This window comes from Physella acuta, unplaced genomic scaffold (genome assembly GCF_028476545.2).
Source record: "Physella acuta isolate Inbredline_101_S28 unplaced genomic scaffold, ASM2847654v3 ptg002543l, whole genome shotgun sequence".
In the NCBI taxonomy this organism is placed as follows: Eukaryota; Metazoa; Mollusca; class Gastropoda; family Physidae; genus Physella; species Physella acuta.
In genome coordinates this window covers 8,253-27,993 of record NW_026734010.1, presented here as the reverse complement: position 1 = coordinate 27,993, position 19,741 = coordinate 8,253, and the positions used below count along the sequence as shown (strand labels likewise).

Sequence of the window (19,741 nt, the reverse complement as noted above, 5' to 3'; positions counted from 1 at the left end):
TCTTGTTCGTTTTTCTAAACGGTTTAGTCACATGATAGGGTATACCTGCTCAGTGTGGTACTAGCTATACAAGAAGGTGCTGTAACGATTTACAAAAATTAAAAGCCTAGGAAACGTAGTCTGCATGTGTTGTATGACGTCGTGAGAACACGTCACATGGTCGCCTCCACCCAATACATTAAGTCACGTGATCAGAGGCCATGTTTTTTATTCCTTTGCTTATAGACTATAGAGAAAACTCACATGGCCCATCAATTACGTGATGGACATACACAAAGAAGCAACATACATCGCTGATGCTTAGATGACGTACAACAATAAGCAACAAACACCAAGCAACAAACACCAAACAACATACACCAACAAGCAACATACACCAACAAGCAACATACACCAAGCAACAAACACCAAGCAACAAACACCAAGCAACAAACACCAAACAACATACACCAACAAGCAACATACACCAACAAGCAGCATACACCAAGCAACAAACACCAAGCAACAAACACCAAGCAACAAACACCAAGCAACAAACACCAAACAACATACAACAATAAGCAACATACACCAACAGGTAACATACACCAACACGTCTGATTGTGGCCATACTTTTCAGATATATTTTTGCCATAATATAATTGTTGTGCCATTTTGCTTGACTTGTCTGCTTGAGAAGAACAACAAGCGTAAGTTGATTGTCATCAATTTGGCCATTGCTTTTGTTTGTTTCAAATTATGGCTTTATCTATGATTCAGTCTGGATTTGGCCACCTTTCTTAAGTTTCGAGTAAGTTTGGCCATCTTTCTTAAATGTTGATGAAATGTGGCCACCCTCCACTATACCCAGCCCCCCGTGGTCCAGCTTTGTGCCATTGTGTTCATCCCATCCTAGTCCCCCTTCACTGGTAAAAAAAATCGATGTTGGCCATCTTCCCCACCTAATCCTGCCCATTCTCCACGATATCAACCTCGTCTCGGTCTCCCCAAACATCAGCCAACTTACCACCCCACACACTAGCCAACTGACCACCCCACAACCACCCCACAACCACCCCACAACCACCCCACAACCACCACACAACCACCCCACAACCACCCCACAACTACCCACACATTGGCCACTGGCCACACCAGACAACTGACCAGCCCCAACCAGAATGCACGTGCGGAAACCCGTGCTTTACCCAGACATTAATTACTCACCTGACCCGAGTCCTGACAATCACAGCGAGAGTGAACGTGAGCACAAAAAGGCGCTCAGCACTAAGCTAAAGTCTACGGGGCCCTCAAGTTCTGGGAGTAATTAATCCCAGCAAATACGACCGGCATGTTGGATGGAAAAATTATTCTTCTATTTTCTGTTTTTTTTAGGGGGGGGGGGGACGGAATTGCTGGTCTTTCTGTACTCCACCATTTGCTTCATTGTCTGAAGGGTCTGATAATGTCATTGTGGTCCACATTGTGGTCCTGCCCACATTGTGGTCCTGCCTACAATGTTGTCCTGTACATTACATTAGTCCTAACCTAACGCTGACACTGGTATTTAGTGGTGCTTTCCCTTTATCTTTTTTAATAGTCAAGTACTAAGACAGGTTATGTCCCTCTCACAGTTGCCAAAGTAGTCTTTGATTAAAGAGTACCCTGCACTTTGGCCACTTGTGGTCATACCTTTGGCCATCGGAATATATTGGGCCTTCTGGAGCCATCTCCTTGGCCATCGGGAACACTTTCTCTGGTCAGCATAACTTTATGTTCGGCCATCATAAATTCATGACTAGCCATCAGAAACAGAATAACGTAATGTTGTGGCCTAATTTTCGTGCAATGTGACTTTGTATTCGTTTAGTGCTACTACCCAAGTTACTGCATGGCTTCACGAGTTACTTGACCAGATGAGTTACTTGACCACACGAATTAATTGACCACATGAGTTACTTGACCACATGAGTTACTTGACCACATGAGTTACTTGACCACACGAGTTACTTGACCACACGAGTTACTTGACCACACGAGTTACTTGACCACACGAGTTACTTGACCACAAGAATTACTTGACCACATGAGTTACTTGACCACATGAGTTACTTGACCACATGAATTACTTGACCACATGAGTTACTTGACCACACGAGTTACTTGACCACACGAGTTACTTGACCACACGAGTTACTTGACCACGCGAGTTACTTGACCACAAGAATTACTTGACCACATGAGTTACTTGACCACATGAGTTACTTGACCACACGAGTTACTTGACCACACGAGTTACTTGACCACACGAGTTACTTGACCACGCGAGTTACTTGACCACAAGAATTACTTGACCACATGAGTTACTTGACCACATGAGTTACTTGACCACATGAATTACTTGACCACATGAGTTACTTGACCACACGAGTTACTTGACCACACGAGTTACTTGACCACACGAGTTACTTGACCACACGAGTTACTTGACCACACGAGTTACTTGACCACAAGAATTACTTGACCACATGAGTTACTTGACCACACGAGTTACTTGACCACATGAGTTACTTGACCACACGAGTTACTTGACCACATGAGTTACTTGACCACACGAGTTACTTTACCACACGAGTTACTTGACCACACGAGTTACTTGACCACACGAGTTACTTTACCACACGAGTTACTTTACCACATGAGTTACTCGACCACACGACTTAATTCTCGGTCAAACAACTACTAGATTCTATGAGAGAGAAAAAAAGAAATTGCATCACAGAAGGTGTGCAACCAAACTGCAACCCTTAGTCTAACATGAAGTTTTAATCCCGAAGTGGATGGTGGTGGGGGGGATGTGGTGTTATGAAAATTTTCGACTTATTTTAAATCAATATTTTTTAAACTTTTGTTTATGTGGGGTGGATTTCTAAGAACACACAAGCCTCTGCGTTACCAAATCAACCTAAATAACAAAAATCATTCTAAAACGGGGATAAGTGTTGGGAGTTATTGCCCTTGCCACGGTAGAGAACTCTACAGTATTTGACAGACTAACTCCTCGAATTCCCTGCCCTTCGCTGACGGGGGAAGCTGCAAAGGATTTCCTTTAGATCCGGGGCTTTTCTAACGGGCTGACAACACTCGTTTCCGTTCTAGACCCGAGTTGCCAGATACGCGTGCGGTCTGGGTTGCCAGTTAGGCAGCCAACCTCATTTGACAGGATTTTTGGAAGATCTGGTTCCCGATCGTCTGCCGCTGGTTGGCTTTCCGCCAGACCGCGTGGACGGGTCAAACGTCGGTCGTCTGCTCGACGTTTGTCAACTTCTCTTGCGGGGCTAGCGTGTCAAAGATTTATCGGTTTGAACAGAGGAAAATAAAAGACCATCTTAACGAGATTTCTAGTACTAGATCTACTAGCTTTCTAATCTAGATCTATCGATGGTCTAACTCCACTTTTGTTTCCCTTAACATTTCCATATCAAGCTTTAGATTAAATTTTATTGTGTATCAAAGGCGTAGCGAGGGCGGGGCGGAGGGGGGGGGGTGACACCAAGGCAAAAAGTTGCAAAATATACAGAAAAAAAATGCTTAATTAAATTTAATTATAGTTAAATAGTATATTAAGTACAAATCAACAATTATTACAAGAGGGCATGGTGATACCATGATGTAAAAGTGCTACCTATCATTTATACCCCCTACCTCCCATCATTTATACCCCCTACCTCCCATCATTTATACCCCTACCTCCCATCATTTATACCCCCTACCTCCCATCATTTATACCCCCTACCTCACGTCATGAATACCATCTACCTCCCATCATTTATACCCCTACCTCCCATCTTTTATACCCCCTACCTCCCATCCCTCCATTAGCATTAACCACTTGCCGTATCATCCCCTGTCATTCATTGATGATTTTTAAAAAGTCGACCTTGTTTTTTTTTTAACTGACACGGTATAATAGAAGAGAAAATTAGAAAGAATCCATTAGGAAGAATCTGACCGAGAGATTTTCTCCCCGTGTTTCTACCCCATGCTGTGTAGCCAGGAACGGGCTGTCTATTTTGTCCCAGCCGCCCCCGCCCCTATTTAAATGTAGATATTTTCAGAGTGCGGAAGAAATCTAGTTCGTCTCTATGTATATGTAAACAAGCGCAGTCAGTTAAAGTGCGTTTCAAGGACTGTCTCCATGGACGGCCACCAAGGACGATTGCCATGGACGGCCACCAAGGACGATTGCCATGGACGGCCACCAAGAACGGTCGCCATGGACGGCCACCAAGAACGGTCGCCCGGGACGGTCGCCCGGGACGGTCGCCCCCCCCCCCCCCCCCCTCTATATTAGCAGAATATGTAGAGACGTATTTCTGTTCTAAAGTCCCTAAACGGGCAAGGGGAGGGTTAGGGCTCAACACTTCTTTTATTCCAGGTTTCTCCCTCCCCCCCTGTTAATATATCTGTGCAAAGTTTACCCCACTCCACACAAACACACACAAACACACACAAACACAGGTGTGGGAGTTTTAAAAAAATTATCGCGTTCCTGTTTGGGCCACCCATCCCGTTTTCTCCAATTAGATCAGATTGTAATTGTCTCATTACAAATACATTCCTTCCAGCCGACCTAATTAGTTAATTAGCGATGTGCTACCTGGAATTATACACAGTCCGGTCAATGTCCAGTTTGTGTTTCATGATGACGTAACTATAGCATGCTTCTAACGCACACTCGACCTTCGTTAAGTCACGTGATCGCAGGTGTTCTCATTATGTCTAGGTTTGTTGTGGCATATTGAGGGTTATTATTTGACAACAAATGTCATCGTCATCATCGTCTCAAGACACGAGGGGGCATGAAGTAGAGTTCATCTGTTCATATTGAGCACAGAGTGGTCAGCACTATGCCCAGCCGCCTCTGCGTGAGTTAGGAACACGTCAGAGCTAGGTTGGTTCAGGAACGTCTTCTGAATTGAACCCGGATTCAAACTCGAGACTTTCAAGTGAGCAGTCTAGCTTTCTAAACCGTTCTATGACCAGTCATAAAAGTAAATACATTTGGTCACGCGCAGGTCCATAGCTGTAGGTCTCGTAGGTCACTACCGTCTTAAAGTTGAAAGGTCACCAGGGTCACGTGAAAACTATTTGAGAACCACTGATTGGGTCACCACTTCAACATGTTGATGTTGGTGTGGGGTTGTTGAGGTAGTATCAACATCACGACATTTTTTTGTTTGTTGGAGAAATATAAATTTATTGAATTTCTTTTTAAACTAGATCTATATACTTCAGTTCTACATTTGATAGGCCTTTGAAAGCCAAAGCGTCGTATTTTGTTAATTTAATTTTTAGTGGAGTTTGCGTACAGATAATGCTATGTTGAGCTTGCCTTAAATCTAGGTTAGGTGGAGTTTTGTTAGAGATTAGTCTATCTAAGTGGAATGTGCCTAAAGCTTAGCCTAGGTGGTGTGTTTAGATAGTAGGCTAGGTGGAGTTTGGTTAGTGACTAGGCTAGGTGGAGTTTGCCTCGAGACTAGGCTAGGTGGAGTTTGGTTAGTGACTAGGCTATGTGGAGTTTGCCTAGAGACTAGACTAGGTGGAGTTTGGTTAGTGACTAGGCTATGTGGAGTTTGCCTCGAGACTAGGCTAGGTGGTGTGTGTTTATTAGGCTAGGTGGAGTTTGCCTAGTGACTAGGCTAGGTGGAGTTTGCCTAGAGACTAGGCTAGGTGGAGTTTCCCTAGAGAGCTAATTGCATTGATTGAGAATCCCTGGTATGGCTTGTTAAAATACGATAATCAATAGCCTAAGTGGCCGACGGGGATAGATGATTGATTCATTAATTTGACCTAATTAGCTGTGCGAATAGGCATCATATTTTTATGCAATCAAGAACCCAAATTCTTTTTAAAGCCATAACAAAATGGCGGCTTTGTGTATATATCGATAGCTGGTTACTATGGCGTTGTGTAAATACCCTATACGATTTTTTTTACTTTATAAAAACAATGGACAAATCAGGAGCAAATAACCAGTAATACGAGAAGTTGTTTCCCTTATCACTTGTCAATAAAGCTACTGTTCTGTTTCTCGGACTTGCCATTTTTATTGTTAAAAATCGATCGGATTTGTATAATCGATCTGTTTTAGATCGATGGCAGGGGGTCGTGTAAACAAATTGTTTCCTCGCCCGCTTGTTTGCTCACGCGCATTATTTATTAAAGAAAAGTACTCACTTTCGGTGGTTGGTCGTCAGTTGCGTCACCTCATTAATCTGGAGGAGGGAGGTCACACGTCACCTCATTAATCGGTAGGAGGGGGTCTCTAGTCACCTCATGACTGTTAGGAGGGAGATCACGTGTTATCTTGAGAATGGGGTAACACACTGGCCAGGAACTCAAGTATTCCTAACTGGCAATAATTTGATTTTATATAACAACGGATGACTTGTAAAGAGACAGTACAATTTTTTTTAAATATGGGGTCGTGAACTTGGAGAGGAGTCTAGAAGAAAAGGTCACGAGCTGCGGTCATGGGTCATGAACTAGGGACATGGGTCATAAGCTGGGGACATAAGTATTGTTGCCATGGTGATAGTCACTAGAAAGAATACATGAGTAAAAGGAGGGAGGCGTAGCGTACTAATTTCATGCTACCCTTACCAGCCCCACTCCCACTCTACCCCCTCTCCCACCCCCACACAACCCCCACCCCCATACATCAACTGCGCCACCAGTCATTCATCGACCACGTGACATCGAGCCGTCCAATCGCCGGACCTAAATCAAACAGCCAATCGCGTTTGTCCCCACTGCACTAGGGATCTCACCTTTGATCACGCGGCCACCTGTCACTATGGAGTTGACGTGAACACGTGATCTATTTGAGCAGTGGATGAATGGATTATCCGGGCTGTTGGCAAACACAACATTACATCCTCGGATTATTCTGACCATAATGGACAATCATACTTTTTAAACTCAATCTGTACGCAATAAAAATAAACCGGGAGTGATCTCCACTAAACTTTCTCGAATATTTTTATATAAAATAACAGGGGATGGGAACTCGGGCTATAGACATGATTTTTAATCCATTTTAAATACTTAAAGTTTTAAAAATAGAATAAAATCTCGTAGATAAAAGAATTGCACACCAAGTGAACGCTAAATTAAAAAAGTGCATAATAGTGCGCAATATTATTAGTACTTTAAAAATTTACATTCGTTTTTTGAGAAATCGGAAGTAGCGTAAATTACTACTTCCGGTCAACGGAAATGACTCAAAATTTAACAGAAGGTAGAGAATTAGATCTTTTACTTACATGTGAAATTTCGTTTATCTATCTGAAATAGTACTCAAGTTATAGGCTTTTGAACATTTCAAAGTAGGAAAAGTACCAGATCCGGTTATCGGAAATCGCTCAAAAGTTGATACGGATCTACGATTTTGATAAAATACTTATATATGAAATTTCATCAACCTAGCTGTAACGGTACTCAAGTTATCGTGTTTACACACACACAGACACACAGACAGACACACAGACATACGGACAAGATTGCAAAATTATGTTTTTCCGTATCAGTGAGATGTAAAACGTCGAGATTTGTAAAAATCTCTTTTTTTTTTATTTTTTTTTTGCACGATTACAAGACTTTCTCTATACTTCGTATATACGAGAAAGTAAAAAAACCATCACAAACACCCGAAAATTATTCTGACCAAAACGGACTATCATACTCGGCAGCCATATAATTAAAGTCGGCTTAAAAGTCGGTTAAAAGGGCAATAAATTAAATTATCCAATCATTAATTTTAAGAAAACGCGTGCTCCCGTAAAGCTTGAGACCGAAGCACGACAAGGGCTATAGAAAGGTTTAGTCAGAGTTTAATAATAGCTAGGGTTAGGGTTGCGGTTATTGGTTGATATTGTAGACTGTGACTAGAGTTTCTAAAGATCGAACCACGGTTTAATAATAAAGCAATAAAGATGTGTATGTGTGTGATAGTGACAAGGGGTGGAGTGGAGTGGCGTGGAGTGGCGAGTTAACAAGAGAATAAAGATTTGTTTGATTTAAATTTGTTTGATTTAGAAACGTTAAACCTGGGTTGTCTTATTTCTCTCAATGTCTGGTCGTTAAATCGCCATTTCGTTGATGTGATTTAGATCTGTTTTCCTTACTTTGTGATATAATCTTACGATTGAAACTGACCCTAAACCTTAAACAACAACATCTGTTTTCACGTGACCCGCTGGTAGTTTAGTTTTTTAGACCTATCGTTTACAGTTAGGGTTTTGTTTGTTTGCAGAGGCGTAGCTATGAAGGGGGGGGGGGGGAATATATGTCCCCGGGCGCCGACTTTAGGGGCGCCAAAATGGGTTGTAAAAACAAATTAAAATGTCATTTTAGCTGCAGTTTTGCAGTGTGAGGGAGGGGTGCAAATCGAAAAGTTGAGGGGGGATGCAAATTAAAAATTTGCTCCGGAGGGGGGCGCCAAATTGAAAGTTTGTCCCCGGGCGCCGGGAAGGGTCGCTACGCCTCTGTTTGTTTGTTAGTGTTAGCAGTTAATGTTAAATTTTGCTTTCGTTAAAGTTTATTTGTTTCTTGGCTTCGGAAGCTCTTTGTTGGCCCGGGCTGTTTTACTTTCACTTGCTCGACTCAGGTACCCAATAGAGCTGAGTTGGCTCAGGGAAGGCGTAAGGGCTTGAGTCAAGGATCCGAACATGAACCTTTCGGGTTGGTGATTGACTGCTCTTCCTCCCGACCACGCAGTTCCATTTGGGATCATTAGCATTACGGTTAATTTGAGGTTGAATTGGGCTTTTAGGGTTAGGTTTCTCGTTAATTAAGATTCATGTTTAAAACTCACAGCAAGATTTAAGTTTTTTTTTTAAATATAACTTATAAAATGATATTGTGTAATACATCTTCATTAGACAAAATAATATTTTTTAATTCGGAACACGTAAGACTATAATAGTAAGTAAAAGTAAAGTTTCTTTTCAAACTTGACGGTCTACGGGGCAAGTGAAGTAGACAATAATAGCTATACTTAATTAAACTTAGAAAAAAGTCGAATATTCTATTTTACAAAAAAAAAACTGACAAACCACGTGACTAATTAACTCGACCATATTGATTAACATCCGGTGCTAACACCGCTCACCTAGCGCGCACACTCAACGATCTTCGCACGCGCGCCAAGACAACTCAAGACGATTATCTCCCCCTTTTTTTCATCGCTCACCATCAAATACCGCGCACGGCCGTGAGCACGCAGGGTGACGTCTCAAAGTTAAGAACGATCTGAGTTTAGTCTCCGGAGGTGGAACCGTATCTCTGATATTTACAGACCTCACGTGATTTTTTTTTCTGCTCGCGTGCACATGCGTGAGCACATGAAGAGGTTTCCACAAACTGACTGGATCGATGGGCGATAAACAAACACACTCTAGAGCAGAATCACGACAAGTCGCCGCGATAAGGGGGAAATGGGGCAGGTAGAGTCGGGATCACGATACGACAGGGTGGTCATACGACAGGATCACGGCACGACAGCATCACGAAATGATGTGATGATCGTACGACATGATCACGACATGACAGGATCACGTTACAACAGTATCACGACACGACAGGATCACGACACGACAGAATAATGCCAAGTCGCTGCAGGATCACGACAGAACACGACATGGTGGAATCACGTGACTGCAGAATGACTACACGACGTCACCGACCGACACGACGACGTGACAAATTGTTACTGTTGCCAGTTACTGTTGGGTCTTGATTTATTTATTTTTTTTGGGGGCGGGGGGGGGGAGAAATTATTACCCCACCCAATCACACCCTATTTAAATTGTGACAAGATAGAGTATGAGTGAGCCATGACCCCCCCCCCCCCAACCCCTACCCCCAGCCCGTCACGTGACACAAGAACAATAGCTGTGTTGTCTGGCATCGAATCTCTCACCTGCCGGTGACGCCAGATCGTGGGTAGGTTCAATGACGTCACCAGATATTGTCATCACCATGACAACAGAGGTTGGAGCACTGTGGTTTAGCTAGACACACACACACACACACACACACCTCAGAAGATGTTCACAACACATACTTTAGTTGAGCCCAACTTGACTTGTGTTGTTAAACTAATGTGAAATGAGAAGGTGGCTTAAGAACACAGCCGTCAAAGATTGAAACAAACCAAATATACCTTGGAACGCAGTTACCAAAACAAACTCTCCAAGTCACAAATGAGCTGACCACTCAATGGCCTACCTCGTTGTAGCTAATTCAACCACTTCTTTCTTACAAATCGACTCACCCTTTCCTGACACTTATCTATTCACCTCTGTCACAAATTCACCACCTTTACCCACCCTTACATCTGTTACAACATCACCCCCTGTCTAAAACTCTCCCAGGTTAAATTTACCACCCAATCCCCCAGTCACAAAATCTCCCCTCCCCCTTTCCTAGTCACAAATCATTCACCCCCTACCCCTGTCACACTCACCACCCCTACCCTCTTTTACAATATCACCCCTCCCCCTGTCGACATCTCATCTCCCAAATAACAAACCTATCACCCCCTCCCCCAGTCCCACTTATCACCTTCTACACCTGTTGCAAAATCACTCCCACCCTGTCAAAAACTCCCACCCCCACAAGTCACATTCACCCCCTCCCCAGATAAATTCACAGCCCAATCCCCCAGTCTCAAAATTACCCCCCCCCCCCACAAGTCACAAATCATTTGCTCTCCTTCACACCCCGGTCACCCTCAACACTCCCTTCCTCTTTCACAAAATCATCACCCCTCTAGCCAGATAATCACCCCTTTAACCTGTCGACAACTCATCCCTCCAAGTCACCAAACATTCATCCCCCTCCCCCGGTCACAATCACAACCCCACCCCCAGCATAACATCGTCCACTCCCCCTGTCAAAAACTCACCCCCTAAGTCATAAAACACCCACCGCCTCCCCCCCCCCCCCCCCCGTCACACCCACCATCCCCTCCCTCAGTCACAACATCAGCACTCGAGACTCGAACAGAAACATCATCCCACCAGTAACATTAGCAATGCTCCCATCATCCCCCCCCCCCTCCCCTATACTGTTCTTTTACTCTTTTACCAAACTTTTGATAATCAGATTTTGGTGTCAAAGCCAACTTTCTGATAATCAGATCTAGGTGTACCGGCTAACACGACAAAACCAGACTATCGCAAAAGTCTGTCTCGTCTACTGCTGCCTGGGTAAAACAAAAGTCTGTTATTTAATTAACGGCAATTAAATTAACGATTTTATTGTGACTTTGTTATTTTGGACTGAGTTAAAATCATGGAGACGGGCGACATGTATCAGACTTTGCTAGCACATGTTTAAAATTATTCACATCACGAGATCGTATGTTTTTGTTTACTTTTAGTTTGTTTTCTTAAGTATATTATTGTGTTGTTTTATTTTAACCAATCAAATGTGTTGGGCTGATTCTTGGCGGAATAATATATTCCCCTTGTGGTGTATGTATCGATTCAACATTTCATAAGTATGGGAGGTCAGAGATGAATGACACGTATCTTAATTTAGTCTTTGTCCTCTGGTGGATGGTGGATTGTGGTTGTCACTGACCTGTGTTGGATGGTGGATCGTGGGTGTCATTGTCCTCTGGTGGATGGTGGATCGTGGGTGTCATTGTCCTCTGGTGGATGGTGGATCGTGGGTGTCATTGTCCTCTGGTGGATGGTGGATCGTGGGTGTCATTGTCCTCTGGTGGATGGTGGATCGTGGGTGTCATTGTCCTCTGGTGGATGGTGGATCGTGGGTGTCATTGTCCTCTGGTGGATGGTGAATCGTGGGTGTCACTGTCCTGTGTTGGATGGTGGATCGTGGGTGTCATTGTCCTCTGGTGGATGGTGGATCGTGGGTGTCATTGTTCATTGTCCTCTGGTGGATGGTGGATCGTGGGTGTCATTGTCCTCTGGTGGATGATGGATCGTGGGTGTCATTGTCCTCTACTATAAGGGCACCAGACTGTCCTAACTTCGGCGAATCTAAGTGCAGGTGATGGTCTGTAGTTCGACACAAGCAAATCTTCAAGGGGACGGCCTTTAAAAAACATCATCCAAATCTTAAGGAATCTTATCTTCAGTCCAACATACCCAAGTATTGAGAGATGGTATTTTAATCCATTTCATCCAATCATTAAAACCATCCCACCAAGTATTAAGAGATGGTAATTTTTAGTTTTAAAAGATACGATGTTTAAGTCATTTTATAAACCAGTCAAGTTTAAGTCAAGTTAATAAAGATAACTAATCGGCTGTATTAAATGTAGTGTTTTATTGATGATTCTTTAGATATTTTATCGAAAAAATAAAAATTAAAAAAAAAAGCCTAACACGATTTCGAAGATTTTCTTGAAAAATCTTTTTAGACAACACATTGACTAATCTGGAACTCTACGTCGACAAAAGTATGAAAAGCATGAAAAATACTTGAAACAAGTTTTGTCAAACTTTAAAAAAAAAAAACCTGATAAATATTCGACGACAACAAACAACAGTTTATGTCTGGAATCTTTCTCCGTCAAGGCGCGGAACGCGACGTTTGCAGGATTCCGGAGATTTTCGGTAAGAGCTCTCGCATGATGTCACTTCCTGTGGGGCGGCACGTTGAGAGCTGATTAATCAAGACGGAGTGTAATGTGTCGTCTGCTTCAATCACGGGAGTGTCACGTCTTACTGCGGCTCCTGGGGTGTCTTGTTGAATGTCACTACAATCAGGGGTCACTCTACCCCACATTCCACAATCAAGGGGTCACTCTACCCCACATTCCACAATCAAGGGGTCACTCTACCCCACATTCCACAATCAAGGGGTCACTCCACCCCACATTCCACAATCAAGGGGTCACTCTACCCCACATTCCACAATCAAGGGGTCACTCTACCCCACATTCCACAATCAAGGGGTCACTCTACCCCACATTCCACAATCAAGGGGTCACTCTACCCCATATTCCCCAATCAGGGGTTCACTCTACTCCATATTCCCCAATCAGGGGTTCACTCTACCCCCCACATTTCCCAATCAAGGGTTCACTCTACCCCCACATTCCCCAATCAAGGGTTCACTCTACCCCCATATTCCCCAATAAGGGGTTCACTTTACTCCACATTCCCCAATCAGGGGTTCACTCTACCCCCTCATTCCCCAATCAGGGGTTCACTCTACCCCCATATTCCCTAATCAAGCGTTTACTCTACCCCATATTCCCCAATCAGGGTTCACTCTACTCCACATTCCCCAATCAGCGGTTCACTCTACCTCCCCCCACATTTCCTAATCAAGGGTTCACTCTACCCCCCCCCCCCCCCCACATTCCCCAATAAGGGGTTCACTCTACTCCACATTCCCCAATCAAGAGTTCACTCTACCCCCCCCCACATTCCCCAATCAAGCGTTTACTCTACCCCATATTCCCCAATCAGCGGTTCACTCTACCCCCATATTCCCCAATCAGGAGTTCACTCTACTCTACATTCCCCAATCAGCGGTTCACTCTACCCCCACATTCCCCAATCAAGGGTTCACTCTACCCCACATTCCCCAATCAGGGGTTCACTCTACCCCCATATTCCCCAATCAGGGGTTCACTCTACTCCACATTCCCCAATCAGGGGTTCACTCTACTCTACTCCACATTCCCCAATCAGGGGTTTACTCTACCCCATAACACCCAATCAAGGGTTCACTCTACCCCACATTCCCCAATCAGGGGTTCACTCTACCCCCAAATTCCCCAATCAAGGGTACATGTGATCAATGGCATCAAATTATCTATCGCTTCAAGTGATCGATGACGTCATGTGATCAACGGCATCATGTGATCAACGGCATCATGTGATCAACGGCATCATGTGATCAACGGCATCATGTGATCAACGGCATCATGTGATCAATTGCTTCATGAGATCCAAATTAAGAATTGAAAATATTTGACCACCATGTTATACGTGTAAAAAAATCGCAAACAACCAAAATGTATTTATAAAGTTGAACGACCTGGGGGTGTTAGAAATTAAGTTTACTTCGGGATTAGCCATGGGCGGGATAATCAGCTGTCAGTGCAGACATCCGGTCGTGTTTAATTTTCCCGGGGACGGGCTGTAGGGGGTGGGGATTAAAAACGTCATTGCCAGAATAACATGATGACGGTATGGGATTATAGTTAGGGCTAACAGACGGTGTCGGGTGGGGATTAGGATTGTGGGGGGGGGGGGGGTTGTGGGGGTAAAAGTTGATGGGGGAAGGGTTTTTGAGGGGAGGGTCCGGAGAGTTATAGGGCTGAGTCTGTTATTTCAAGCTCGGTTGTTTGTCTGCTGTCGTATCGCTCTGTTACTTAGCTAGGGTGGAGGCGATTTGATCAGCTTCGATGTACGAACTATTGTCTCACTATACGAACAAAATATTCAAACGTAGACATGACCAACGCGAGAATTCTTCTCATGTTGGTGAGCTTACCCAGTTTTAATGAGTACCCTGTATTAATTTGAAAGAAATAATTTGCTGGTCACTTAAGCTCATTGTAAGTTACTGTTTTTAACAGTCGAAGTCTCTTTCCTGAGTAAAGTTCTAGAAGGAAAGGAGAACAGGACCTGACATAGTCTGATGGAATAATTGTATCGTTATACTAACACGTATTTCTGCATAGTTGATGCAAAGACATACTCTATATACGAATAATTGCTTCCATATACGAATAATGGTCTGGATATTCAACCAATCATCTCGATATACAAACAATTATCTCGATGTACGACTAATTGTTCGATAGTCGAAATTTTTTTTTACGAAACACTAAATACCGTTTTGATATATAAAATATTGTCTCGGAATACGAATAACTGTCAGATAAATATGTGTTTAATTTTTTTAAAGTAAATTGACGTCGAATTTTGAATACAGGGATTTAGTCGAGAATCTGTAGGATTTGTCCAAATCTCAAGTTTGATCGAACTCCTACCGCCAAACGGAGAACTGTCTCCTCATCTCCCCAGAGAAAGTCAGCTGTCTCCGACCGGTTAGTTAGATTCTCTCTTCTCCGTCTCGCTCGGGCTTACAATTAATTCTTGTGATTTTAGGCCGAGTCGGGAAACGTTTAGGATGGTGGGGTTTACTGATGGCCCCGCGGGGGGAAATTTAATGGCTCGTCAGCGATTAAAAGTGTGGTGGGGTGAGGTTAGGGGGTCGGGATGACGTGACGTCAGTCTTAGTCTGAGAAGTATGGGGGTGGGGTGGGGTGAGTGGGGTGGGGTGAGGTTAGGGGTCGGGGTGACGTGAAGACAGTTATGATTTGGGGAGTGGGGGTAGGGTGGGGTCAGTCGAGGTCCGAGAAGTATGAGGTGGGATTGGGGGGCGGAGGAGTGGGGCGAGGGGAAGATAGGGTCGGGATGACGTGGTCAATTGTGGTCTGGGGAAAGGGGGAGGTGGGGCGGGTAGGTGTGGAGTGAGGTTAGGGTCGGGATCACGTGGTCTTAGAGTTAAGGGTGAGAGGGAAGTTTAGTGGGCTGAGGGTGGTTGAGGGAGATGTGGTGGGGGTGGGGGTGGCTCGATCTTTCGACGATTTCAGGCCTACTTTGTGATGTCAGCCCACAGAGCTTAAGATGACACTTCACACACAACATACGTCACGTGAACATCCAAACACCACGTGATCTGCTCGCTGTCACGTGATCCATGGACAACAATGGCGGATGATGAAATTACGTCACATTTTAACAAGCGGATTGACTCGTCACCTCACTTCCTGTTTGACATTATCGCAGCTGGAGAAAACAACATAATGCAGGAGGATTAGTGAGGGTGTGTGGGTGTGGGGGGAATGTCTGTGGGGGTGTTAGCGACACGTGACAAATTGAACACGTGACGAGCATGTAAACAGAAGGAGTTGACTTTTGACCCGAGTACGCGACACGTGTATTTTAGAATGTGCCATGGCCGCATTAACTGTGTAGGGCTGTAGATATGTGCGGTCAAATACCATCTCATTTGTGTATCTGCGAAGGGACGGCGTGGTCGAATGGTAGAGCGAGCACCTGCTACCCCGAAAGTCTCGAGTTCGTATCCCGGGCTCAGGTCTGTAGGACGTCCAAGAGTCCACCCAGCTCAGATGAGTACCTGGCTAACGATAGGGAAAGTAAAGGCGGCTGGCCATAGTGCTGACCACACTACCATTTCACATGCCGTGATCACAGAAACAGGTGGACTCTACTTCACCTGTCCTCTGGCCCTTAAGATTTGACAAGGAAGTTCCTTTAATGTGCTCCTGCGAATGTTCAAATGTTAGACACATACCTGTCCCATATTTGTATGTAAGTTCTAGGTGTTAGACGGCGTATTATGGATGACGTCTGTTTACTGAGCGATTTTTAAGCGGACGTCTGGATATGACGCCATCACACCTATGTAAAACTAGTTCAGCGGTAGAAATGAAAAAAAAAACTGACTAAGTACCCACATCAGCTGTAGTGGGCACATAAATCAAATCAACTCTACTTCACCTGTCCTTTGTTATTCCATGCCCGACTTCAACCTCTTCTTAAACACAATCCATGCGCAAAGTAATTTCGCAAAAGTATATGATCTAATGATAACAATATAATAAAATAAAAAATATAAGAATCTAATTACATTTAAATTGCCCAATAGCATTTAAAAAATTGCCCTGGCAACTTAGGGTTTTATGGGAACAATACGTCTGTAAACAAAACACAGAAAACTGAAACTCGCCGCACTAATCGACCCCTGCAAGAGATTCTAGATATATCTCTCGTTTGATTTCCTCTTAAATCTTCTATACGGGCCAAGTGTGACGGGATAGTGAAATAAATCTGGTTTTAAAGGGACGTAACCAATCGCTCTACCGGCTATCACTTCGGAAATCTCATGATGAATACGTTTATGAGGGGACTGAACTCTGATCACTTTTTAAAAAAAATACTAAACAGGAAGTTCAGTTTCTTGAGAACAGATTTCTCTTCGCGAGTGTGAGGTCAACAACCTCTCGAGGTCTATTTATAGGTTCTCAAGAAAAGGTTGAAGAGATCGCGTTGTCTTTTAGCCTATGGGAACTTTCTTGCTGAAACTAAATATAATTCGAAAACTTTTCTCTAACAAATAGATTAACCTATTTGAACAAATTATAACGTTAATGTCAAAATTTTGAAAATAAAGAAACTATATTTCACGTATCATATATATAATATACCATTCCACCGCTGATTATCTCATTGTATCAATCCTATAAAACATAAAATTAATTTTCCTCTTTCAAATGTTGTAGAATTTGTGAGTTTCTGCCATTTTGACAAACACCTTTCAAAGTTATTTATTATGATGTCCAAAAGTCAAATTTGTAATTTGTATTATATTGGAGTGGCCAATATTATGATGTCCAAAAGTCAAATTTGTAATTTGTATTATATTGGAGTGGCCAATATTATGATGTCCACAAGTCAAATTTGTAATTTGTATTATATTGGAGTGGCCAATATTATGATGTCCAAAAGTCAAATTTGTAATTTGTATTATATTGGAGTGGCCAATATTATGATGTCCAAAAGTCAAATTTGTAATTTGTATTATATTGGAGTGGTCAAACGTTGTTGTTAGCGATTGTTTATTTTTTCCCAGACAGCCTACACGCTGGTTCCTAAAAATTGTGTCATAATTGTTGTGTTTATTATTCATTCACCGGAAGTCGAAACGTCATGATTTCTGACTTGTAACATCTGTTTGTTTTCAAACCATCGAACTTTAAAAATATTTTATTTTACAAATGTGTTACTTGACAAATTTTAACTTAACAATTCTTTTACTTAAACAAATCTTTTACTAAACAAATGTGTAACTTAACACATGTTTAACTTAACTAATATTTAACCTAACACATGTCTTAAAACATATTTTACTTAACAAATGTTTAACTTAATAAATGTATTACTTAATAATATTTTGCTTAACAAATATTTAACCGAACACATGTTTTACTTAACAAATGTTTAACTTAACAACTTTTAACTTAACAAATGTAGCCATTCACTACAGCAGACGTGAATGTATTTGCAAGCAGCTAGCGAGATGGAATCACTCTGAAAAAAAAATGTTCAAGAATCTTCTAAGACGTGTTGAAATTATCGAATGCGGAATGGGGGAAAAAATTCAGGTTTATTTTTTTATTCCATTAAAACCGTCTTACAATTTTTTGAATTTTTTTTTTTGCAGGCTTTGGCATGACGACCCCCAGAACGCCGGCGGGAAAAATTGTTCTGGTGTTCTACGGATTCTTCGGCTGCGCAGGCGCAATCCTCTTCTTCAACCTGTTCCTGGAGCGTATCATCACCTTCCTGGCTTACATTCTCCGCGCCATTCACGAGCGCGGGTTGAGGAAGAAAGGGCTGCTGGGCAGACGACGGTCGAGTCAAGGATCGGAGGATGAGCAGTTGGATTCGTGGAAGCCGTCGGTGTACTGGGTGATGTTGATACTGATGTTGGGGGCGCTGGTGGTGGCGTTCATCGCCTCGGGGATGTACTACCCCGTGGAAGAGTGGACTTACTGGGAGGCGATGTACTTCTGTTTCGTCGCCTTCGCTACCATAGGGTTCGGTGATTACGTTGTTAGCCAAAAATCCGACTACCCGCATGTGGTACTGTACAGGTTGGGGAATTTCGTCTTCATCGTGTTGGGGTGTTGCTGTATCTACAGTTTGTTCAACGTCACGTCCATCGTCATTAAACAAGTCCTGAACTGGATGCTGCGGAAATTAAACTGCGAATGCCGAATCCGGAAACCGCCGTTGGTCCGAAGAAATGCGATTACCCCCGGGCATCTTCAGAAAAGGGCGTCCGGCGCGGCGGCAGCGGCATCCGGAAAATCCGCCCCGACAGTGACGGTTACTGACGCTGACGGGGATAGCGATTCCGAGTACCGGAGAAATTCCGGGGAGATGATTTCCATGAAGGACTTCCTGCAGGCCAACAAGATCAGCCTGGCCATGATGCAAAAACAGCTGTGGGAGACCTCCCAGAGGGCCGGGTCCTACCACAACAACAACAGCGGTTTCCAGGGGGGCGTCGGCCCGTTGGCCATCCTCAACCGGAAGCTGGGCCAAGATGAGTACGATCCGACTATGTGATGAATATTGGCCCAATGAATTATCATCCAAGACTTCCATAAACCTATCGTGGATTTGTGTTATCCAGCTAGTTTTTTTTTTTTTTGGAGTATTGCTAAGCTTATCCAAAAATTTTGTGGATACACTCGTGGATTAAGTCTAAGTTATGGCTGCTGATATATCGAGAAAGATTGCACACAATTATATTTTTTTTCTAATTTGTTACATCAAATCTTCATCATTGGAATATTTAGTACTTTATTTTTAAGTGTTTAAATGCAAGCAGTAATTATTTTTAAAAGGAAAGGTATGTAATTAATTTTTAATTAATCAAGATCTAAATACATTTTTAAAATAATTCTCGTTTAAGAAAAGTATCGACGGGTTTCAGATTATAATTAAAGAAAAATGGTTTTAAAATAGCAAACAAGAATTTTTTTACCGCAAATCGTGGGTTCGAACTCGGTATCGAGGTGTCATCGGTAATCGTCTTTCAATAATTCATCGCCGAGGGTGGTATCCTGATGACGGTATCGTATCGCGGAAGTATCAAGTATCGATCC

General features: G+C 43.1%; 1 protein-coding gene across 1 annotated transcript; it reads left to right on the top strand.

Moving 5' to 3' along the window:
• Positions 1-1,160: 1,160 nt before the first annotated feature.
• Positions 1,161-19,261, top strand: LOC131933531 (potassium channel subfamily K member 12). The gene is made up of 2 exons (XM_059290269.1): positions 1,161-1,302; positions 18,289-19,261. Exons 1-2 carry the CDS (start codon positions 1,161-1,163, stop codon positions 19,197-19,199), a joined length of 1,053 nt encoding a protein of 350 aa, XP_059146252.1. The 3' UTR covers positions 19,200-19,261.
• Positions 19,262-19,741: the final 480 nt, after the last annotated feature.